At 35.0% G+C, this 26,223-nt stretch overlaps 1 protein-coding gene and 2 long non-coding RNA genes across 5 annotated transcripts; 1 reads left to right on the top strand and 2 right to left on the bottom strand.

The window, feature by feature from the left end:
• Window positions 1-2,166: 2,166 nt before the first annotated feature.
• Window positions 2,167-2,837, top strand: LOC134200908 (uncharacterized). The gene is made up of 2 exons (XR_009976020.1): window positions 2,167-2,230; window positions 2,560-2,837. It is a non-coding gene; the product is annotated as an uncharacterized LOC134200908 (long non-coding RNA).
• Window positions 2,835-4,187, bottom strand: LOC134200907 (uncharacterized). 2 transcript variants are annotated; one of them, XR_009976018.1, is made up of 2 exons: window positions 3,346-4,187; window positions 2,835-3,245 (listed from the first exon to the last, which is right to left on the bottom strand). It is a non-coding gene; the product is annotated as an uncharacterized LOC134200907 (long non-coding RNA). The 2 variants fall into 2 exon arrangements; XR_009976019.1 differs by having other exon boundaries at window positions 2,835-3,156.
• A 13,958-nt stretch (window positions 4,188-18,145) lies between these two features.
• On the bottom strand, window positions 18,146-25,868 carry LOC101739542 (E3 ubiquitin-protein ligase RNF126). 2 transcript variants are annotated; one of them, XM_038018525.2, is made up of 7 exons: window positions 25,358-25,868; window positions 24,267-24,368; window positions 22,292-22,353; window positions 21,161-21,300; window positions 20,731-20,892; window positions 20,128-20,403; window positions 18,146-19,675 (listed from the first exon to the last, which is right to left on the bottom strand). In XM_038018525.2, exons 1-7 carry the CDS (start codon window positions 25,439-25,441, stop codon window positions 19,521-19,523), a joined length of 981 nt encoding a protein of 326 aa, XP_037874453.1. In that variant the 5' UTR covers window positions 25,442-25,868; the 3' UTR covers window positions 18,146-19,520. The 2 variants fall into 2 exon arrangements, with proteins under 2 accessions (XP_037874453.1, XP_037874452.1); XM_038018524.2 differs by having other exon boundaries at window positions 24,222-24,368; window positions 25,358-25,656.
• Between the last annotated feature and the right edge of the window lie 355 nt (window positions 25,869-26,223).

The raw sequence follows: 26,223 nt of genomic DNA, 5'->3' as shown, positions 1-26,223 counted from the left end.
TGATGAGATCATCTCATCTCATCTCACTTTTGAAATCGTCGTGGCCTAAAAAGTAATCTGGTGCGTTCGTATCGAGCGATGCAACTGTGCCGGTATTCTACAGGCGGGAAGTAATTTTTCCTAATGAAATACGTACTTAACACATTTGTACTTAACAGTCCCACGTATGTACTTACGTTGTTGATGTGTATGTGCTTCGGTAACGACCAGATGGGCCGTGAGCTTGTCCAATCAACTATACAGTAACAAAAAAACCCTGGCTTACTTATACAAGTGCAAGTGCAAGTACAAGTACAACCAACATTAGGACCATCAGTCCACCGAGCAAAGTCTTCCCTCGAAGGAAAGTTACATTATACTATTTTATATAATAAAATACTAAAAATAAAAAATAAAAGTTCAAAAAAAATTTAAAAAAATACGCTTTTATAGAAAATCCAACTAAAACATAGAAAATAAATTTTAATAAATTTGAATAAAAAAAAAAAAAAAAAAAGATATTATTGTATAAAAGCGTGGGGTGCTTTTCAGGATATTATCAAAACAACCCTTCTACTCATATCCGTTCATAAAATATTTATAACTACTGATACCAAGCACCACACGCTTTTTTTTACAATAAAATCATTTTTCTTACCCTATTTTGAATTCAAATTATTAAAAGTTATTTTCTATTTTTTAGTTGGATTTTCTATAAAAGCGTATTATTTGTTTTTTTAAACTATTATTTATTTTTCATTTTTAGGTAGAATTTAAATCTTTTCTTATTTTTTTTTTATATTGAATTGTCATCGGTCCTTAATAAGTATGCCAAATTCCGAGTTCATCCCACGTTTTGAAGGGGGCCAAAGGCATGTTCAAAGATTCCGTTACATACATACTAACATACATACGTATGAAGCTAATAAAAGCGTATCAAAAAATATTATACCATTGATATAATATATGTACATAATATATTGCTATACAACAATCACCTTGTTTATAAAAAGCATATACGTACAAAATCCTTAAAAAGTCTAACATTTATTACATTTCAAAGTACATATAAGCCTTCTTCGGTAGGTTTCAGTGACCGTGTCGCTTAAAATTTAATGTTGTATCAAGTCGGTTTGATCAATAAAGCTGTTCGCTGACGAAACAAACACGACTCGCATCTGTGTACGTACGGACACACACACAAACAAGTTAACACTATTAATAAATCAATGGTTTCGTTCCGGTGAGGTTGATAGCCTCGTTCAAAATTAGCCCCAGTTAACTAACTCACTTACGGCCGTTTTCAATAACCTATCTATCCCTAGTTTCGGTTACTAAAGATAGACAAATCTATATTTTTGTCCTTACTTACGTTCCAATAACCTATCGACGGGCAGCAGTTCCTATCGGATTTATCTATCCATCGTCGGGAGGACGGATAGCCTGCTAAAGATAGAACGCTCATACAAATCGTGCTTACTTCCGTTTCAATATGAGTTTTAAGTAACTCTCCGGTAGGCGGCGCTATCTCTAGTATGGGCATTTGCTTATCTGTCAAAATCGGCCGGTTACATGTTTATCTTTCGAAAGTAAATCGCTATAATTTAATAATTGTTTCTCTTCATATTGGCATATTGTAGCAGTGATGATAGTGATATGGAATTATTTCAAATGATAATGGATTGTGATGCAGATAGTGATAGTGAGGCCGATATCATATGGTTAGGAAAATAAAGATCGTCTGAATTACATGGCGAAGATCAATAATTACGAATTTGACTATAGATTTCTGAGCAAAGGTGTTGTGAATGAATTGATTAATTTAATGAGACCATATTTGAGTGTAACGTCAAAAAGGTAAGATAAATTTTAACCATAAAAGTACTCGTTATTACAACTTATATTTGTTTATAGCAATAGCAAAATTATACCTAATTTTTGTTGTGTTACAAAATCACACTCAACAGGAATTCTATAATACTGCTGGATTCCCATGGTGCCCTAAATGACATTCATATACTAATACAATAACCTGGTAGGCTATTTACCTTCATTCTTATTACACACTGATACCTCTACATTTTATATTTGTGTTACAGATTCAAATATAGGAGAGGAATTTAGAGATAGAAAAAGAGTATTTTGAATGTGTAATTTGTGTGCAATGCATCATTGATGTTTCAAAAAGTTGTTGCTTGATGGCCTGGGTCTACTCATGATACAACTATAATTAACCATTCCGATTGAAAAGGTATTTCTTATTTATATTACCTTATTTATATTATATATTTAGGTGTTTATATGAATTTAATATGACACTATTATAATAAATTATCTACATATCAAGAGAACATTGATAACAAGGTGGACTTGGAAATTGCTATTTGCTTGCCGATAGAGGCTATCCCCACAACCCTATCTTTTAACGTGATTAATTAACCCACATACTCAATCGGAACGATTTAAAATGAATCACATATTAAAAGTAGAAATACTATAGAGAGGTAATCTTTTTTTTTAGTTAAGAGCTTGTTATACTGTATTGTAAAATAATTTAAGCGAATAATGTATAATTTTCAGATGCATTGGTGTTTGTAAAAGAAGACTCCCTGTATATCATTGAAAAGTAGATTAAAACTAGAAAATATGCAAGCTGTTATTATAGCTGCCATGCTGCATAATATCGTCAGAAGTATGAATTTAGAAGAATTAGAATCAGAAATTTCAGTCGCAGATACATTACAGGAAAATAATATCATTGTTCGTAACAATTTTTCAAAACTTACATCTGAAATACAACTATGTACTTATAAATAATTGCTTCCAAAGATAATTTATAAAATAAACTCCAAAGATAATTTGACTATTTTTTATTTTCCAAAATGATAATTACATGGTAGTTAGTACATGCAAGATATTTAATTTAGAATTTGTACATATACTTAAAAAACTATCTAACATAAAATCATTATTGTCTACTTAATTTATGAAATTTAATATTCCTTTTAAGTAATTTTTAATTTTTTAAATTATCTAAATCTAACTTAACTTTTGCTACAACAATCTCCTTTTCTTTATTTTCCAAGTCAAATCTCTTTTTTGCTATTAGATATTCTGCTAATGCATTGTCCCTATGCTAGCCTTGCATTTCTTTTCTTCCATCTTGTTTCCGCTTGGCTGTAAAAGTGTTAAAAATATTATATGTGACCTACAACAATGTGCATGCTTTATCCAAAATTTCATCTGTAATCCTTACCACCTCCAGCCTGTAACAAAGAGCATAATTATTTCAAATACTACGGCAACCTGAAGAAAAAATCATGTTTATCAATGTGTTATTAGAGACAATCAACTAATTATACTAACCTTACTAAGGTTGTTTCTTATGTTGCCGTAGCGTTCTTTAAGTTTTCCCATTTTAGTCGAAGCTGCGATGGAGTTCGTGGGAAACGACGAATCGACGAATTAAAATCATTTACAAGGGTTTGCCAAGCCTGCTCCTTCAATTTATTGTTTGTGGCATTTGTTGCCTTATTATTGAAATGTTTTTTCGCCGCCACAAGTTCTGCTAGAATCATCGTCTCATCTTTTGTCATGGGTGCTGCCTTTCTTGACTGAAAAAGATATATTTTCTAAACTTGAACTCAAAGTTTTCAAAGTAAAATTATTATTATCAATGTAGTTCATAGATACTTACAGAATTCATTTTATTTCACTGTAGTTCTTTAATTATAAACACACTTAGAATTATAAACGAAAGTTTTAAAGCGTTTTGGAGGTAAGTCATCATCTAATATAGTAGGTAAACAATAGAAAAACAAACAAAAAAAACTGATCACTGCTTATTGGCAAACGGACTGTCAAAACGTTTCGTTTCATAATTTCGACTAGGATAAAAATAGCAATACGTCCAATTTAAAAAAATCTACATGTTTTTATTACTTTTTGTTATAAACAAATGTGTTTATGATAGTCTACAATATGCTGGTTAAATTATAGTTATAATTTAGAATAAAATAAAATAAGTCTTGATCCTGATGTTGTTTCGTATTTGTAGTAGAACGAAACGTATCAAGAGGCTCGGATAAATCGGAGGGAAGAAGCTATCTACTTTTGGTTAAAGAGAGATAGCACTTATCCGTGATTGTGAAACGCAAACAAAGGATAGATACGCTCTTGCTGATATTCGGAGATAGCTATCTATCCGAAAACTCAGATACGTTATTGAAAACGGCCGTTAGGCGAACATTTGGTTTAAGATGTGTCCAGTGCATTATTTTTAAATAAATAATATTTTTATTTTTTATTTATTTATATTTTTATTTTTATTTTTAAATAAATAATTTTTAGTTGGATTTTCTATAAAAGCGTATTTTGTTAGTTTTTTTAAACTACTATGTATTTATTTTTATTTTTTTATTTGAATTTCTATTTTTTCAATTTTTTTTTTACTTTTTTTTATATTGAATTGTTATCGGTCCTTAATAAGTATACCTACCAAATTTCGAGTTAAAACGACGTTTTAAAGGGGGTCAAAATCATGTTCAAAGATTCCGTTACATACTAACATACATACGTCTGCAGCTAATAAAAGCGTATTGATAATACTCAATTCATTAAAAATTTTCTATGAAAATTATTAAACAAAATCGCGGTTTTGATAATAACATAGAAAAAATCCGACAGATTTCAGTTCCATATATAATTTTATCTTGTCAAGTTAATGGCAGATGAGAATGAATCTTAAACAAAATAATTGTTTGATGTATAATAGGTATTAGAATAAAACAAAAATCTATCTATCTATATTAATATAATTGGAAGTATCTTAATTATTATTATTATATACAAAGAAAGTGGTCGATGGAATATTTAAGCATGTAGCAATTTGTAACCAAAAAAATGGGTATGATATACATATCGACGCTTGAAAGGCAAACGTGACTAAGCGACAATGCGTGAACTTTACAGTAGACTAATTTCAAGTTGAATTACCTGAAAACAAATTTTATTTTAACGAATCTAGCTGTAGTAGAATCTAGCTAGTAGCTGTAGGATTGAAATGATTTTAATAGACCTAGAAATATATATTTTTTGCGCATCGAATATGGTTATTGCCTATCATTTATGTACAAAGCAGTTATTGTCGCTTAGTCATGTTTACCTTTCAAGCGTCGATATACATATCATTCTTCACACAAAATCCGCTTCTGAAATCTTTATTAACAATATTAACAGATGCGAGGAACGGATGTCGATAAACGCTGTGTCCTCATCCACAAGCTCATACAGTTTCCTCGGATTACATTATCATATTAATAAGTTTAACAATCGAGCATGAGTTGGCAAGGATATTTTTTTACACGGACTTAATTTAAGCTCTTTGAACATAAATACGAAAACCCAAAAATATCAGTTTTTAATTTTTTAAATTAACCCTTTAGTTTTTTGTGAATTTTTTTTTTTCTTGCTTAGATGGGTGGACGAGCTCACAGCCCACCTGGTTACTGGTTAAGTGGTTACTGGAGCCCATAGACATCTACAACGTAAATGCGTCACCCACCTTGAGATATAAGTTTTAAGGTCTCAAATATAATTACAACGGCTGCCCCACCCTTCAAGCCGAAACGCATTACTGCTTCACGGCAGGGTGGGCAGGGTGGTGGTACCTACCCGCGCGGACTAACAAGAGGTCCTACCACCAGTAATGACGCAAATTATAATTTTGCGGGTTTGATTTCTATTATACGATGTTATTCCTTCACCGTGGAAGTCAATCGTGAACATTTGTTGAATACGTATTTCATTAGAAAAATTGGTACCCGCCTGGGATTCGAACACCGGTGCATCGCTCAACACGAATGCACCGGACGTCTTATCATTTAGGCCACGACGACTATTTTTCATGTAGCTTTTCCAATTTTTGTTCCCCCCTAAAAATCTTATTCGGACCATCGACGAATCTAACTGAATTAATTATTACGCGTTCCCGATACCAGGACATCACGATCGCTCCAAGTCTGCTATAAACAAAGTCATTTACCCGTTCGTTATTTAATAACACATGGGACGTTCCGACCCCATTACGACCCTCGTCGACCAGGGCACCATGAAACGACACTAATACAATTAGACAACGGTGACGAAGTAATGGCGCTAATGCACTGCCTCAATGCACTTTCCACTAAAGAGAAGAGTTATTGAGACATGTTCCGTTGTATGTATACATACGTGTACGTGTTATCTTCTATCGCCGTTGATAACTATTATTAAGTTTACTAAGTAAATCAAGAATAAATAATACGTATTAAAATTTGGTATAATGCAAATAGCATTTTCGGTCAACAGCTGAGATGGTAAGGCCATTAACACGCTTTTATTAGCTTCTGTGTATATTTATGCAACGAAATCTTTAATCATAATTTTTCAATATTTTTCAAAACATTTAATTAACTTGAAGACTTACACACTTATCAAAGATCGATGAAATTACAATAATTTGGTTACTTTTATCTAATATTTTGAATTATTTTAATTTAAATTATTACAGTGCACTAGTTAGGACCCCGGACTGCTGGACCGAGGGTCGTGGATACGATACTGACTTCAGAAATACATTAATACGTAACGTATCCAATCGTAAATTTGTATCTCTGGTTCCGATTGTACAAGGAATTCTAGTTTTAGGTTAGATAACCGTGTTAGATTGGTTCTCAATAATTATAAATATTTATAATAAAGTTAACTCTAATCTTACTCTCTTAATTATCTATATACGTGAAGCAAATACTTTGTACCCTATTTAAGAAAATTTCGCGGACGGAGGATTATAAAATTTCTCACACTTACAGGGAATGCATTACAGGGAAGTGAAGGATTTTTTTATTATTATTCAAAAATACAGTAAATCAATAAAAAAATATTACACACTACCATGTATTTAACAAACACGCAGATACATACATTCTTTTGTATATTTTAGTATGTGGTCAAATTGAGAATAGATTAATATTGTTTGTCTTTAACCTTCTTTGTCTATCTATAGAGTAGTATTGGCGAGATATGTGAATATCTGTAAAGGATTTGACAATAGAACCATGATAATTTTCAAACCTATCTTATAAATCAATAATTATGTTCGAATTTTGACTACTGGGCGACCACTATATTTTTTAAATTATGAAATGCATCCAAAAAAAGTATCAACAAAATATGGAACTTTAAGTTTTTTTTTTTTTTTCGAAATACAAAAAGTAGAGTACGTTTCCCGCGATTACAAAATCACCTCTTGAGTGGTTCTCGTATCCTGGTAACGAGGGAGCGAGCTATGGGGGCGTATGACCTAGTTTCGTGAAGGGTGCACCTCCGGTGGTCTGCACCATCGATCCATGGGGTGCTGACACGCCAATGCTGTGTTGTGTAGCCTTGTACTGTGCGAACTGATTGAAAAGTAAATTACGTTTACGATTCCCATAGCAAACCAGTTTTGTTACAAAGTAATAAGAAAATTAAATCGTGTATCTTAAAAAAACCGCTAATACCGGTCTAAAAATTAAAATAATCATTTTGTTTATTCTCAACTTATTCTGGTCCTAATACCCATCGCTAATTCACATTCATTTGTTTCGCAGTTAAATGAAAATTAAGAAAGGGACAGAAAATAAGTTGATTCAGAGTAAGTACATTGTACTCTGTATCCTAAGCGCTAGCGTGAAGAAAGCCACGACCGCGTCGTCAATTCGCAAGCAGTAATGGTTCCATTGTTGTCTTCTGACCTTAGCTTGCCGCATGTCTTTTTGTTAGTAATTAACTCGCACTCGTGTTCTCATAGATTTCCTTAAATTCACCCTGTGGCCATATAAACAGCGAATTCTAAGATGGACTTACCGCACTTCAGTTGATTTTATCAATTCCTTCAATGTTTAAGTTTAATTTGAGCATGCAGTACTCATTACGCGAAAGTGGAAAATACTTCATCCATACTAAGTAACTAGAAACACTGCGTGGGTTTTCACTGATTATTTTAGCTTCTTTTTTCTACCTTAGCTGACGGTCTAGAGAGACCATATCAGTACTATTAAATGTAAAAATTGTATATACGTCACGTTGTAAAGCCGGCAGCTCGGTCAAATTTGACCTATATGATTAGGTGCGGTGGCGCAGGGGTCGTCTTGACCTCCTCCGCGTGTTTACGTCCTCAGCGGTGTGGGTTATGAGGTATGTAGATCTTGCAGAGAGTACTTAATGGCTTGGCTTTGCCCCTGGCATTGCTGACGTCCATGAGCGACGGTGACCACTTACACAATTTAGCGGAATCGTCATGAATTTATTAAGTTAAAGTTAAGTTATTTATTAAGTGAATTTATTAATATATTCCTTTGAATACTATATAAACGATTATATGTATGTATACGTGTGTATGTAATTATAATTTAATATAAATTTCATGGCACGTACCATTATTTACTCTGAACTTCGGTTGACTGGTCGAGAATACCTTAGGCATTAAGTCCGCCAATGTAAATTTTACATGAAGTGTAATAAATAAATAAAACAAATATCCCAAACAAATCAGTTAAATTAGGTATGTATAAAAAATAAGATATTATATAACATACCTCCAAAAGACTATTTTAGGCCAAGGATAAATATGAAGCAAGTTATGTTTGAGTGCTCTGAGGAATTATTCGAGATGATACCATCATCTCGTTTTTATTCATTCGTTTCATCCATACTACCTGGAACCACTGCGTTTATCCACAGCGCGTTTCCAGAGGTCGTTTTTGCCACGTACCATCCGGCTATGAAATGAGCTCCCCTCCACGGTGTTTCACGAGCGCTATGACATGTCCTTCTTCAAACGAGGCTTGTGGAGAGTATTAAGCGGTAGGCAGCGGCTTGGCTCTGCCCCTGGCATTGCTGAAGTCCATGGGCGACGGTAACCACTCACCATCAGGTGGGTATGCTCGTCTGCCTACAAGGGCAATAAAAATTAAACAAATAAAACATACAAACTATTAAATGTCGCAATATTCAAAATTCTAATTTAAAAGTCGTCTCCTTGACCGTACTTACAACGAGGGCTGTGGTATGTAGTATAAATGTGGATACGTTGTAACGTATATATTAATAATTGTGTTAAGTATAGCAGGTGTACTCCGAGTGCGGTCTAACCGCCGCCATGCTAATATGTGAATAGGGTTTTGCGCAAACACTAGTTCGCTTCAAAATTTATTAAGACAAGACAAGGGTACGTATAATAATTAGTCAGTGCATTTAGGAGTTTATTTAAACAACAGTGATCGTTACTTCTACATCGACAACCTAGACTCGAAAACATTTTTTTTGTTGAATTTTTTTCAATGTTTATCCGTTAACAAAAGCCAAGTAAAAATATTAAAATATTGAGAACTCATTTTATTATACATACTAGTGGCCGAAATTCGGCCCCGGCAGCCGAAATTCTAATATAATTAATTGACATTATAAGTTTTTACACTATTATGATTCTATACTTCTATAATCAGGGATTTCGCCAAGACTACAGTTTAGACAAATATTAATAAAGACAAACATTATTTAATCTATTCTCAATTTGACTACAGACTATAAGCAATAAGAAAAGTTTGACAATACACAAATAATATGCAGGCTTATGTGTGTCTAATACATGGCAGTGTGTATAATGTTTTTTAATTGATTTAATATATTTTTTCTGCATCTATACTAATATTATAAAGAGGAAAGATTTGTTTGTTTGTTTGTTTCGAATAGGCTCCGAAACTACTGGACCGATTTGAAAAATTCTTTTTCCATTAGAAGCAGACATTGTCCCTGATGAACATAGGCAATTTTTTTTTTTTGTTTTCATGTGTGTTTTAATGTTTCCGAAGCGAAGCGAGGGCGGGTCGCTAGTAATTAATAAAAGACCGAAACGTTGCTAAAATAATAATGTAATTTGTTATGATAGTCCTATCTTGTCCACATTCCTGAGATACACAAAAAAATATTTTATAATAATTATGGACGACAATATTGATAATAATTAAAAAAATATTAACATTCTGCACTCTTTCTCTATATTCTCTACTCTACTCCTCCGTCCGCGAAATTTTCGTAAAAAGCGCTACAAAGTTTTTGCTTCACGTATAGTAATATAGATATTATAGATCATTATAAAATTAAATACAGGCACGTCTTTATTCAAGTAGACTCCCACGAGAACGTTACGTGAATGAAAAAATCACAATTCCATAACACAATAAAATTTTAAGAAGATAAAAGTGTATCCACGTGGTGACACCCACACCTGGCCCTTTCAATCTTGAGCAGCTGTCTCGGCGAGGCCTCGAACGGCCGCGAACCCGCGAAGACACAACAAAGACCGGAGCGTCAGCTGTCAGCGCAGCTTGCGTCGTAAAAAAATAGGCCAATAACTTCGATGGCGAAAAAAATAATAAAAAAATGAGTTGGAGAACCGTCAAGATGGCGGCAGGTGGTTCGGTCAGCTGGCACGCACGCACCTTTGTAATTGCAACTGCCTCTAAAAGTCAGTGTCGTTTCCACAAGCGCCGAGCGCAGGTCGAAGACGAGTTTTAATACGCTTCTTTTATTAGCTTCAGACGTATATATGTTAGAATGTAACGGAATCTTTGAACATGATTTTGACCCGCTTCAAAACGTCGGATTAACTCGAAATTTGGTATACTTATTAAAGACCGATGACAATTCTATATTAAAGAAAAATAACGTAAAAATTGAAAATCAACTAAAACTGAAAAATAAAAAATAGTTTAATAAAACTAACAAAATACGCTTTTATAGAAAATCCAACTAAAAAATAGAAAATAAAATTGGATTAAAAATAGTGTAATAAAAAATTATTTATAAAAAAAGCGTGGGGTGCATGGTATCAGTAGTTATAAATATTTTATGAACAGATATGAGTAGAAGAGTTATTTTGCAAAGCACCCCACGCTTTTTTACAAAAAAAGAATATTTTCTTACACTATTTTTAATTCAAATTTATTTTATATTTTTTAATTGGATTTTCTATAAAAGCGTATTTTGTTAGTTTTTTTAAACTATTATATATTTTATTCCGTTCTCTGCGTTCACCGACCGACAGTTCATTTGACTCTGTGGCTTGGTCACCTGTAAATATAACTTGCCATTTGTTATTGGTATGTTTGAGTCAATTAATGCGTGTTAAATGCTTAGTAAAAGGTGACAACGCCAATAAGCGACCTAATAGCATGCTTGCAAGCACGGAGCGAGACTGTGGAAGTTTAATATTATTGTGAGGAGTACGGTTTTATGGTTTACTTTCGCGTTTATTATTTTATCATAGAATTTCTGCTGTATGTTTTTCTCTTAATTGGTCGTGCTCAAATGAAGTCAGCCTTTTTACTGATTTTTTTATTGCAAAATGCGGGTAAATGACCGGTTAAATATCACAATGCGTAGGCGTCGCCTACTATGATGAGATTTACTGCTAAATTTTACTGGTAACAACTGCCCCAACCTTCAAATTGGGCATGGATGACCTTGCTCCGTATCTCAAACAAAGACGGGATACTCACAGAAGCATTTATTGTCCGTTTGTCAAGACCTTTGAACAGGTACAGCTCTCGAATTGAAATACAATAAAAAGTAAATAAACTAAACTCGTTTTTTATTTTCTTCATTATTGTACACAATACAATAGCGCAACAGCAGGCACAAGTCAAACAGTTTGCAGTGAAGGTGAACGACTTTGCTCCCGAGTTTACTTCTAGTAAACAAAAAAACGGCGGAACAAAGGTTATGAAATGGTTAAGAAATGTACAAGAAACAAAACGAAAATCAGAACATAAAGATACGAGTATTCCATTAGAAATATTGAAGTACAAGAACAAAAATAATCATAAAATAGATCTATCTCATTACTTAAAACAATAAAGGTAATTTTTTTTTTTTGGAACTAAGTTTCTTATGGGACGATTTGGAGGGGTACGCTAACCGGGAAAAACGTCCGTAACGTAAGATTTTTATTAGTAATGCACACAGTGTACGACTTAACTTTCGTTCGTTTGCGCAATACACTAACTCTTATGCAAACAACCGTGAATGAAGTGTACCACAATAAGTTCGCACGTTACCGAATGACCGTGGGTCGTTGCGAAACCTCCAGTTTTATTTTCTTTATACCTCTAATAGAACTTAAAATTAATATTTTCATATTAAGGAACTTCGTCCCTATCCGGTGTCCCACGATACCACACACTTTTTTTTCTAGCTATGCTATTAGCCTTGAGAGGCTATATCAGCTTCTCCTTGGCGTGTAGGTGAACTCACGGGGCCGAAACCGGGTGTGTTTCTAACACTAGTCTTAGCAAGAGCAGAGCTTCGCAGAATCTACCACCGGATCGGAAACGCGACCCACTGAGAAGATCCGGCCAGAAACTCAGTGGGTTATAAAATATGTGGGCACAGGCTTCGAAATGCTAAAGAATAGAAGATATTAGACAGATGCATGAATCTCGCTAACGATATTTTCAAGATAAGCTTACATAAAATTTATATAAAAATTTCAAACCACAATAACTGGACCGTCGGTCTACCGAGCAACATCACTGCTTCGGTGAGATTTTTTTTTTATTTCCCTTGTAGGCAGACGAGTGTACGGCCCACCTGATGGTGAGTGGTTACCGTCGCCCATGGACTTCAGCAATGCCAGGGGCAGAGCCAAGCCGCTGCCTACCGTTAAAGATATTTCATAAGACGTTTACCTTCAAAGTATGAACAGCATAATTTCTTGAAATTCGCACGCCATCTAGCGTACGTTGACGTTACTATGACAGAAATATTACCTGAAGTGCCAACGACAACTGTAACGAGTTTCATCAGAATCGGACGAATGAATTAGACGACCAATATACAATTAAAGTTTTCTTTTTAATATCACGCACACATCCATATTTATAAATATGTACGTATTCAAATCAACAATCTCAATAACACGTCCTTACAGATCCATCCAAAGTTACCTAAAATATGTATGCAGCTGGAACAATGCCCCTAGCGGCAAACATAGGCAAACGTTCCAAATCTATACAAATTTGACTTAACTTTTACGTTATCGAGAACGTTAAAAAACTCGCAGTAAGCACACCGATCCATTAACACTATTATTAGACGCCTGCCGCTCTAGGCTTAGGGACCCTGGTAACCGTACTCGTCGAACTCGCCAAAGAGTTCAAAGTGCAACCTAACTTATACATCAGCTCGCTGAGTTCCTCGCCGGATCTTTCGGATCCGGCAGTAGATGCATTCGCGAAACGGCTGTGCTGCTAGGTCTCCTTCAGAGGCGATCGCGCAGCTGTCAGCAAATCCTAACCGAACTGGTTGAGCCCGTGAGCTCACCAGAGCCACCGGTAGCCCTACCTTCCCAAAAAAAGAAACCTCCCAATCCAGTGAAGGCAACCATTCCTTAGTTCTCTCAAAAACTTCTGAGAAACGACTAGCGTATGTAAAATGCCATTTCTTCAAATTTGTCATTTTACTTTATAAATGAAACTATAATTTCAAGATGGCGGGCTGACATTAGTCGCAGCGAGTTCGTCCACCTCGCCACGATCATGGAGCTGATTTTTTGCGTTAATAAACGGAAACTATACATTTCTACGTATGTCCTTAACTTACAGAAGAATAATTTAACTTACTAAAGTAAAATACAGAGGCTCGGGAAATCTTTCAAATTAAACAAAAACCATAATACAATTAAAAGTCAGTTAGGTACAATAAAGTTTTTGTCAGAGTTAAACGCTATCATTTTCGAGAACATCATGGTTGTTGTGGCTTCGACTCTTGTAATTTACCATTAATTATTCACCTGTTTATATCGTATAGAATAATGTATATCCATCACTTGATTCATTCAAAAGCAAATTAACTGAATTGAAACGAAAATACTCGTTATTCCCTGTGCAGACTCTCTATTTTTTTTAAGAGATTTTATGACCTGGTAACTAAGACCTTTAGGTCAAGTCTTATTTTAATTTTTAATCTTATGTTTATGAAAAATGATAATATGGAGTGATATGAAATTAAATGAAATGAAATGAAGATGATTAATTTGAGACATTAATCAACTGGGATGAAATTAACAGAAATGAGATGATATGGGATGAAATATAATCTTAGTAAAATGATGGTCCTTTACTGAGATTTTTTCAGTGGACTTTTTGGAGGAATCCGAAAAGTTACGTCCAGCGACTTTGTTTCATTTTCGCGCATTTGTGCACTTTCACAGATATTAAACAGTTAATAAACCACCGCTATTACATATTTAAACCTGAAGATACACTAAATAGACAAAATAAAACAAATCACACAACTTCACTCCTCGCGTTCCCGCCAAAAAGTGCAGACTCTCTAGTTTACTTTCTTACGAAGACTAAATAAAATTTAAAACTACTTTAAACCAAACTTAAAAAGTCATTAGGGCAGCATCACATATTAGAGCAACTAATGGAACATCATACACAGTCAGCAAAAAGGCCACAGCATAATGTCTTCAAAAGTAGGTTTTTAATCGCTATAATTATGATTTTAACAGAAAAAGAACGAAGATTAAACAAAGAAATGTTTTATATTGGGTGCCATGCAATTACGTACCAAGCGCAAGATTTAAATGTGACCATCATCATTAATGATTAAACTTTTATTACGAAAATGTGGCTTGGTGTTAGTAGTCTTTACAGTGAATTTCTTCCGGTCGCGAAGAATAAGATAGTTGAAGTGAGATGTTACACATTCAGCAGCCATGAGATTTTCTCCTGTGTCATGGACATACAAGTACTCCCGGGCCGGAATATCGAATATCTTTAACAAAGTTGCCAAGACACGTACCTAACTACAGTAATATTTTTTAACATAAACAAAAACATATGTTTTACCTTTTCGTCCTTTTCATCTCGACGATGCGATGTTATGAGCATGTTAAATTATGTACAACTGCATTTCGTGCATGCCTTATCTTAAATGAGCCTCAAGAGATGTTTCGTGAATATTGGCATTGGCAATAAATTTGTCAGCTAACTGCATTAAGTGCTTACATTTTTTTATGTTATTTTAGATTATTACACAATTTGTATGCCGTAAATAAAAAACGTAAAAATACTAAAAAAATATGCTTAAACAGAGAATTAAGCAAAATTACTTGTATCCTGCCGGATGTCCTGTGAGGCCGAGAGTAGGTAGGTAGATACCACCAGCCTGTCCATTAATGCCGCGAAACAGGTGGCGACTTTTGCCTTGTTGATGTCTATAGGCTCCGATAACCACTTAACACCAGATGGGCCGTAAGCTTGTCCGACCATCAAACCAATAAAAAAAGGAGATAAAAAATAAATACATTACAATTAGCTATAGTCTATGAGCTCCAGTAACCACTTAATATCAGGTGGGCTGTGAGCTCGTCCACCCAACTAAGCAATAAAAATAAATAAAAGAAAAAGTGCCTGTTTTCATTAAAGATGTATTTCATAAAGATTGAATTTGGAATTAATCGAAATCATACAAACGATGACGCCACACATGCCTAATTCTTCGGATAGCACGCGCCGTCAACCCGAGCCCGACGATAACAGAGTCCGGTCGAGCAGGTACGTCAATTAAGCGGCAGATGCAAGCACACGTGCGGTTCTGTACCTGCTTTTAACCGGCATATGGGTTTAAAGTAATTAATGGCCTTTTTTATTAGCAAATGTTCAACTTGTGCAACATGAAAATGTTATAAACACGTACGAATAAAACACTTTTTTTGTTTATTGCTTAGATGGGTGGACACACAGCCCACCTGGTGTTAAGTGGTTACTGGAGCCCATAGACATCTACAACGTAGATGCGCCACCCACCTTGAGATATAAGTTCTAAGGTCTCAAGTATAGTTACAACGGCTGCCCCACCCTTCAAACCGAAACGCATCACTGCTTCACAGCAGAAAAAGGGAGGGTGGTGGTACCTACCCGCGTGGACTCTCAAGAGGTCCTATCACCAGTAACTTAGTTCTGTGTGCTTAGTGCGAGTTTTTTAACGTTCTCGATAACGTAAAAGTTAACTCAAAGTATGGAGTTGGAACAGCGCCCCTAACGGCAAACGTAGGCAAACGTTCCAACTCCATACAAATTTAAGTTAACTTTTCCGCTACCGAGAAAGTAAAAAAACTCTCACTAAGCACACTGTTCTCCAACTGAACGACTGTTATCTGTCACTACGACAAGTAATGTACGAAATGTCAGATATTGTAAATGAGTTAAATTACAAACGAAAGAAAACTTTATTAGTTTAATGGAATTGGAATGCGAAATATTATTGTACTAAAAAGCCACATTTTAGTAAAATAGTGAAGCTATTCGTAAGGATCTATAGACAGCGTGGGAATGCTACTTCATAACAACAAAATGGCCAATCAGCTTCCTTATCGGGGCCGCCGCTAACTACTGACCCGTCTCATGCAGCAACTCGCCACTGTGCTTATAGGTGATGCTATAGACACGTCCTGATCGGTCCCCCTGATTGACTCTCGGTCCTGTGGGATGCAACTGGTTTTAACGCTAGCAACAACCAAACCGCAGTTACTCGTCGAAGACTTCGAATTCACGCATCAGCATCAGCCTAGCTGAGTTTCCCACCGAACTTCTTGGAAGATATTCCAAAAACATTGAGAATCAAAGTAACAATGGAGACTATTCCAAAAACATATTTACCAAATCAATAGTTTGAAAGCTGTACAAAAGCAAATCTAGGCTACATTATTTAGAATTATAAATACAGTATATGATATAAAATAAAACATGCCAATTCCTTCATTTTCGTTAAAACTTTTATTTCCATTCGTTTAACATTTCATGCTCGGATTTATTGATGGTGTTCTCGTGATACAATATGTCTTTGAAAATATGCATTACGCTTTGATCGTAAGCAATAACAGAACTCACATACTCATTACTTCGCTCACTACGTTCAGTGCCGGACAAGCCAAAAAGGAACGTTGACAATTTTATAAACTCTCGAAGTTACAAGAGGCATAACGTCGGATATCCACTGCAACAGAATCTACCGTAACATCGATATATGCGAGCGTCTCTAAGGAAATTGCACCAAATATCTAATGCATTTGAAAATAACGGTCTAGGGGTCGACGACCAATAAAGAAATTAAGTGTCCATAAAAAAAAATTTTTTTTTTAAAAGTAGATTGCAAATTCTTCTAATGTTATAAAATGCTGTGTAATATTGTAAAATGATATAGTATAATTATTCAATTATCAACGGACGCTTCAATCACATCGGACTGAATGAACTAATGTCGGGTACATATTCATAATATACTAAAATATTTTTTTAAGTTTATACATAATTAAGTAGGATTCCTCTTTGTAACAGATCTAAGTGTCTCTCGTGCGAGTTCTTAAACGTTTTAGTCCACTGTTCGAACTGCTATCAAACAAGTAGTCTTTGATAGTGGTTATAGCCGTTTTTTAACATCATCAATGGAGATCAGACTGGGTGGGAAGATGACAAACTGTCTTCTTTATTGGTATTGACACGAAAGACGGTCCAGCCGGCAGATTCAAACACAACCATCGCCCGTACCATAAACATTTTTTTTTGTACAATGTTTCCTTATTAGGAAAGGAAAGGGTATCTAAAGTACCATAAACAATGTTAATAGGCAGCTGACAGACTCCGGACTGCGAGCACTCAAACAACATCACATACGTAATTTGATTGTTGGATTAATAGTATCGATCGATAGGCCTCAGTTCTGAAGTGTGACAATTCAAAAAAATATGTTCTTGTCGCAGTTAGGAAATTAAATAGCATGGTAGTTTGATCTGTGCATTTCAATGTTACAATGTATTTCAATTTTAATTTCAATATTTCATTTCACTTAATATTAATTTTACAAAAATATTGTCTTTTTAAATCATTCATTTAATTTTTTTTCATTGATGACAGCCGCAACGTAGAACCTTTCTTTTAAAGTCTAGTTTCTCTTATAATGAATAATATCCCATATTTATGTTAATTGCTGTATAACTAACTGTTTAAGATACTTGTTACTCTGCAGAGCTGAGGTATCAGTTAATGTATATGTTATTAAATAATAAACAGCAAAATTCAATTAATAAATTTTGTATTTTGTTTCATTTTATTATTACAAATATGATTATTGCTTTTTGTACGCATCAATACTTCATTACGATGGTGTTCTCAAACCGCATTTCAAAAAATAAAATATTTACATAACCATGTATTAGAGAAATTAAAATAATCATTAAAATTTTCATAAAGCTAACGCTTAATGTTCAGATATTTTAAAATTTTATGTATTAATATTTATTTATTTATTTTACACAATCCATAATAACAATACTTTACAAAACACAAACAAAAATTATATACTAGAGTCAAAGTTTCAACCGTTTCTTTAATACATTTACAATCCATGTTACTTCAGCATTAAAGGCCCTAACTTACGATGCATATTTACATAATTTACATGACAAAAAGATTACTAAAAATAAAAACAATTGAACCATGACTCTTCTACATACAATTTTATTTATTACGTGAAACGCGTGTTTACGAAATCACAAACAATTCAATAATTTAAGCTCAGCTTGAAAATCTCACAATTTTTATTTATTAGCTTACACGGGTGACAAGCTCAGGACCCACCTGATGGTAAGTGGTTACCAGAAGCCATAGATATTACAACGTAAACGCCGCCAACCAACTTTAGATATGAGGTCTAATTCTCAATTGTGCTGCATAACACTTTCTCAAACCTTCAAATCGGAATACATTACTGCTTCACAGCAGAATTAGGCAGATCAGTAATATCAGCCCAGGCGGGCTTACATTACGCACTACCACCAGTAAAACATTAACATTAATTCACTATACAAGATATAGATCGTTTAGATCTGTCACAGTCATAAAAAAATATTTAGCACACAATCTTAACACAACAAGTCCACGTCAGTTATATTCAACCCCAACTATTACATTACATTAAACTAGTTACATTTAATATAGTATAACAATTTCATTAACTATTCTATTTATAACATTTTTATTGACACAATTTCGATAATCACAATTGACTGACGTGGAAAACCTCAAAATGTCGATTTCAACAAACCTGTATCAAATCGACACAAGTTATAAACTCATTAGTTATGTGCACTGTGAGATTTTCACACCGAGAGTTGTCCCACACTACGCCACACATATAGTAGTGTCAATAACGTCACAGATGAAAGGCACGATTCCCAACATTCACAGGATCCACTACGGCAAACACTAGAGATCAGCTCGGCGTCACCATGAGCACTCAACGACTAGTTCACACCGACTCACACTCGCGCACAGTACGTCTCATCGCGTTCGCCGCATCGGCATCGACAGTTCACGTGACAATCGCGTCGTTTTCGATCATAACAATACATATCTTCTGCGGCACGAACGACGCCACGGCCGAGCCTGCAGTTAGTCGTAGTCGATGTCCATGTTGTACCGGTCCGAGCCGAGCGACGACGACGAGGTGTCGGGCCAGCCGGAGCCCGACGAGCCCGAGTCGAAGCCCGAGAGCGTCACGTGCGCGCCCGTCGCCTGCATCATCTGCTGCAGCGCCGCCGCGAAACCTAGAACCATCAAATATATTATATAATATTTTACACTATGAATATTGTAAGTATAGATAGGGGATTGTTTAATAATCAAATGTTTGAAATTAAACTGAATAGTAATCAAAAATTTGTAGCTATTTAAAGTATTTAGATTTGTCATGAAAAATGCTCTATCACCATTCTGTTAATAAGTATAAAATTGTAGTTTTAAAAAAGGTTTTTTTTATTGCCCTTGTAGGCAGACGAGCATACGGCCCACCTGATGGTGAGTGGTTACCGTCACCCATGGACTTCAGCAATGCCAGGGGCAGAGCCAAGCCGCTGCCTACCGCAAATAGTTTTTATTTATTTTTAGAGAGTAAATAGTTTTTATTTTTTTCTAATGCAAATCCTATTTGGTTTTTGCATAATAGTTTTATGTTCGTAACATTTATGTTGCGAATTATAATCAGGAAGATGATACACACCAGACCGAGCATTGATTGAAGCTATTGACGGAGTACTACTGGCCGTAGACGTGGGCGGTTGCGTGGGCGGTAGCGGCGGTTGCTGGGTCGTGGCGGTGGCTGTGGTGTCTGTGGTGGTGCTTGTGGTATTGGTGATGGCTTCAGTATCGGCAGGCGGAGGATCTGCTGGGAGCAGCGAGCGCCGACAGATGGGACAGGTGGCGTGTAGCTGCAGCCACGGGGAGATACACGACGAGTGGAACAGATGCTCACATTCTAACCGCGATACTGTCTCGCCTGAAATGTGAATTACATATTTTGTTAACTTATCTTGATTAGTCACTGTTGATAGTTGTTACAAATGGCAAAGCTATTAATCCTAATTCATTCCTAAATCATAAGTAATATTAAGTAAAAAACATTTTATGCCTTACTACAAAAATTGTAAAAGTTTCACTCTTAATTATGTAAATTGATAAAAATATATTCATATATTCATGATGGTAATAATCAGTTCAGTAGGTTATTTATTTATTTTTTGTTAAATTTGTGAATGAGCTCACATATCATTCTAGCTATTTCATGCTATAGGATCTTAAATTGAGATGCTTGTGTTTTACTAACCTGTTTCAAAATTTTCCCAGCACACTGAACAAGCAGTCCCTTTAGCAGCATGATCCTCCGTGAGTATCTCCTGTGGTAATGCGGCTAGCTGATCCCGTGGTAGAGGAGGAGGCCCTGAGTTCTCCAACTGGCCTAGAAGTTGTGTTACTACTGCGTCTAAGCCTAATAACAAATTTAGTCTTTTAATCTTCATGAAAGCAATATCTAACAAAGTATTAAAACTTTATTGTTGTTAAATCTTTTCCATCTTCATTAAAGCAGTCTCAAAATGTATTCTATGAATGTAACAATTTAAAACCTTCCTTATGGATGTCAAGGCATTTTAGTTTGAATAAAGCTAATAAAAAAAAACAACACTATAGATCCACCAGGTCCATATTTTTAACAAAATTTAGATATCATAAGATAATAAAACGGATAAATTTTTTACCTTCTCCTCCAAAAACATAGTCTCCAGGTGCTCCGACAAGTACAAATGGTGCACCAGCAGTTGTAGCACCAGTGCCCGGCCTCCCGGCTCCCATCATCCAGAGTAACTGTTCGAGGATTGTATCTCTTCTACCTGTGTTTCTGCAAAGACAATGAGTTTTATACTGGATTTTTTTTTTCTACCTAAGCTGCGAGCCTGAGTGGCTATATCAGCGTAACCTTAACTAGTAGGTGAGCTCACGGGGCTCAAACCTGACGACGTTGCTAACACGAACCCTAGCAAGAGCCGTGCTTCGCAGAATCTACCACCGGATCAGAAACGCGACCCACTGAGAAGATCCGGCGAGAAACTCAGTGGGCTGTGTCTGAGGGTTAATTTACTCGTCGAGCCCTTCGTTGCAAGCGACGGGTTCGACGAGAACGATGACCGGTGCTTGAGGTACCTAAAAGCACCGTTAGTGGATCGGGAGGATCCGAAATGACGTGTTTGGGGCGACGTCGACTGCTTTCCATTCTGTCCGCAGGATCGGGAATGTTGTTATCGGCGGCCACGATGAGAGTATCGTGCCGCTTTATCGAAGTAGTGTTGGGAGATAATTATACATGAACCACATAGATCAGGATGTGTACAACAGACTCCACATAAGATATTTTTACTATAGACTGCAGAGAGCTCATTACTATCAGATCATCACTACACAACATTAACTGCCACCCAATTTAATTGTTTAGAATATTTTAGTGCAACAATCTATTGAAGAATATTTTCTTCTTCTCAATATTGTCTTGACAGTTCTCTTGACTTGACTCTTGACAGTTTTTTTACTGGCCTTGTAGGCAGACGAGCATACGGCCCATCTGATGTTGAGTGGTTACCGTCGCCCATGGACTTCAGCAATGCCGGGGGCAAAGCCTACCGCTTAATACTCTCCACAAGCCTTGTTTGAAGAAGGACATGTCATAGCGCTCGGGAAATACTGTGGAGCTCATTCCATAGCCAGATGGCACGTGGCAAAAAAGACCTCTGGAAACATACTGTCGACCATGACCATCATGTAATGTGGGAAGGAAGTTTATTTATGAAGTATTATTAGTATTTTTTTATATTTGGAATTGAAGTTATCATGCTTACCGGTACCGACCTCCCGTCATCAGGAATGCTAAATCGTTAAGCATTGGTGGTGGTGCCTGGCGCTGTAAATTACCAAAATAATCATGTGAATAAAAAAAATATTTAAATTTAAATTATAACATTTATACAACTTAAACGGATTTTATAATTGATTCGGTGGTAATCCTTTATTATAACATTAATAATAGAAAAATGGGCAAGCAGACCCATAAATATGATAATTTTCCTCATTATTTTTTTACATTTAGTTTGGAGAAACATGACTGTGTGGCTGGCAGTTTATAGAAGTTACCACATTGTTTTTTCCTAATTAGGTAGCTGTCCGTACAAAATAATAATACTTATTATTGCAGAACATTTCTGCTACACATTAGTGTATTTGTTAATTAACATTTGCAATATTTGAACTTACAAACACCTGGGCCATGCGCAACTATTTTATTCTTTGATCTATTTTAACTCTTCCTTCAATTCATAATCTATCTTTTAAACAATTTATTTTCAACACAAACATGCAATGTCATGTTATTGTTTTTATCTTACATTCTAAGAAGGCATGTAGTACATAGCATATGATAAATGCTTTATCAACCCATGACCACATGTACTGATAACAACATTGTAGTTGTCACAAATATTGCAACAAATAATTTCAATTTCTCTTATTGATGTTTTATTATACACGATTTTAAATAACAATTTATAAACCAATTATGTACAATTAATGACAACATATTTTTATGAAAAATGTTTCAAAATTGTTTAAACAATGTCATCACGTGAAGCCCAACCAACACTAATTGTATGAGGCCGTACATCCCATATGTGGTATGGTTACTGGAGCCAAATTAGAATGGTGTTTAAATAATCTACATTTTTACATATCATTGCATAAAATAACTACTGGTATTTTTATTGATATTTTAAATAACCAGCTAGATCATTTCTGGTAGTTAAAACAATATATCAATGTTATTTTCTTAAAGACCCTGATGAGCTCATACCCTCTTTGGTATTCAATAGCCCAGAAACCATAAAAATAAACATAGTAAACACACATTACTACTGAAAATTAACAAAAATTGTATAGTGTTATTTTTAAAGAATGAAACAAAACTGAGAAAAAATTAAAGTCATAGATTATATTTTATGGCAGCAAGATCAGTTTTGTATATTATCTTCCATTTCAAAGGTTAGTATCATCCATTAAGTTATAAAAAATGTGTCATAACTGTTATTTATACAGTTAGTTTGATTAAATAGATACAAATCTTTAAAATGTGTGTTCCATGGGGAGTGCTCTGAGGAATTGTTCGAGATGATACTGACATCTCGTTTTTACCATCGCATCGCCCGCAACCGGAGTAGAGTTCATCCATACTACCTGGAGCCACTACGTTCATCCACAGTGTGTTTCCAGATATCTTTTTGGCCACGTACCATCCAGCTATGGAATGAGCTCCCCTCCACGGTGATTCCCGAGCACTATGACATGTCCTTCTTCAAACGAGGCTTGTGGAGAATATTAAATGGTAGGCAGCAGCTTGGCTCTGCCCCTGGCATTGCTGACGTCCATGAGCGACGGTAACCACTCACCATCAGGTGGGCCGTATGCTCGTCTAGCTATACGGCAATAAAAAAAAATTTGTAGGTTGTAATATAAAACAATACTAATACGAACAATATACTTCTAAACACACAAAATACTCTACACATGTATCAACAAAATATAAAATTGCAACATATCTACTCAACACAATTTCTTTCACATTGCAAACTCCTATAATGTTATTCTTACAAATATCAGAACTGTTCTTTCAATCTATTACCTGGAGTAGTGTACCAATGTTAATGTTTCTACATTTTACCATGTATTTCTGTCTGTATGCTTTTTACTATATTTCAATCTAATCAATTGTATTTGTCATACTTGTGTAGAGTTTTGTGTCTCATCTGTATCATCACTAGTGCTCACATCATCGTCCAAGTTGCTCATATCTGCATCGTCAAAATCACCATCCGCTTCACTCTCCAATTGCTCTATAAAACCACTAGCACAATATGGGCATGTATAATCCTGAAACATTAAAATGCATTTATTTTGTCAGAAAATATGTTTTTGTACTCCCTTGACTGGCATAAATGGGCAGACATACTATTGTCATTAAGCAGTAATTGGTACATATCGATAGCAATCAGTATGCAGTGCACCTATGTAGTGACATCAAAGTCTCAAGTATTTTAGAATAGTGGTTGTTTTGTGACGGAACACAGCATGAGATTTTTTGAATTTTTAAAACAATAAAATATTTAAGAGTATTAAACAGGTTTTATTTTGGTTATATCTTGTATTGTGAGCCAGATAAATGAAGTACATATAAATGCTTTATTACTATCATCATCATCAATTGAAAACTTTTATATTTACTTGAAAAAATAAGTAAGTATTAAGTGTATTAGCACTATCACAACATTTATTTTAACATTCAGATTTGAAAGGTTGCATTAAAACTAACTTCAAAATCAAAATACCTGACGGAGGATAACATTATATTTTTTTAGTCTGATTCATACTGAATTTTTTCACATTTGTTTTTAACAAACACAAAATACCAGTTCAGAAAGGTTAGAGAAGGTCATGTGCTTTAAAAATCACGTTTAATGGTTGTTCCTAAGGTCATTAAACTGGGTTAGGATCCAAAAGTATGCAAATAGCAGAGATCTCATCAGAACTAACATAGTAAGATTTATAAATTGTTCTTATTAAAAGGAAATTTCCTAAAAAAGATAAGTTCGAGGACTGTAAATCAATTGATGATGTAATAATAAGAAAATTTTGTAATCCGACATCCCTTGAAAAGAGTTTTCACGGAAATGACACGCAGAACACCCGGTATTAGTGAAAAAAAATTGGAAATAGATTTCATCAAAAGAAAACTGTTGCGCAGTTTTCCTAGAAATTTTATAGGAAAAATATGGTTTCAAACGGAGCGATATCTCCGACGTCACAGATCAATGTGAAAATCAAATTTAGTCGCAAAAACAATACAAAATATCGATCTTTACCTGCAAAACATCTTCAAATTCTATATCACACCTGTGGCAGAAAAACCGTAGTGTTGGTCTTCGTTCTACCATTGCGTCAGCCATGTTAAATTAATTAATACAACTGCACCAATAAATACTTATTATTTAAACTCAATTCCTAAAGATTGTGCTTTAAATTTTCAACAAAAATTTAACAATCGCCATTTTTTTGAGCATTCACAATCTATGGATTTTTTAAATGAAGCCACAGATTATGTTCATGTCGTAACCCCTCACCATAGCTGGTTTTATTTATTCATTTTACTGGGCTAGCAAATGGAACAAGGCCCAAACTATTTGCCCTATTTTCGAAATGAAGAACAGGTTCTCTTCAAAATCCAAGTAAAATTGTGTAGTCAAGTTGCATCTATAGACGAAATGTCCCTACAAACTTCAAAAACCACGCCAACGAAACTGTCTTGGTTTTTTTTAAAGTAATCTTCAATTTGCATAGTGAAGGAATTGTAAAAGGTGAAGCCTAGTCTTTTATTTCACCAGTACCTCATAAGATTTTGTGTAGAGACCCAAAAAAAATGAATGACTTTTTGGCCTACCTATTGCCTTGAGGGGCTGTGCTAGCTTCACTAAACGTGTAGGCGAGCTCACGAGGTTCAGCCGGGAGACTGGTAACATCTACTAGGAAGAGCAGTGCTTCGCTGAACCTGCCACCGGATCGGAATCGCGACCCACTGAAACGATCCAGTTTTTAATTGGTCTGTGACACATAACACGCTCCTTATTTTGTACTTGGCAATATTTATGTATCTGTCACTCCACTTCAAACTCCTAAACTTCTGAAGTTTATGTCTTTGCTGATATTGCTGTTTTAAGTCAAATAGTTCTTC

This window comes from Bombyx mori, chromosome 21, assembly GCF_030269925.1.
Source record: "Bombyx mori chromosome 21, ASM3026992v2".
In the NCBI taxonomy this organism is placed as follows: Eukaryota; Metazoa; Arthropoda; class Insecta; order Lepidoptera; family Bombycidae; genus Bombyx; species Bombyx mori.
The sequence above is the reverse complement of the archived record's forward strand: the minus strand, read 5'-3'. Positions and strand labels throughout refer to the sequence as shown.

Bases quoted from the DNA above. Each gene is read 5' to 3' on its own strand.
- LOC101739542 (XM_038018524.2), bottom strand. From the start codon at position 25,441: ATGGCTGACGCAATGGTAGAACGAAGACCAACACTACGGTTTTTCTGC. The intron at 22,354-24,221 runs GTATGACAAATA...GGTAATTTACAG, and splicing joins AGACACAAAACTCTACACAA to CGCCAGGCACCACCACCAAT. The intron at 19,676-20,127 runs GTGTGTATCATC...TGATGGTTCTAG, and splicing joins TTCAATCAATGCTCGGTCTG to GTTTCGCGGCGGCGCTGCAG.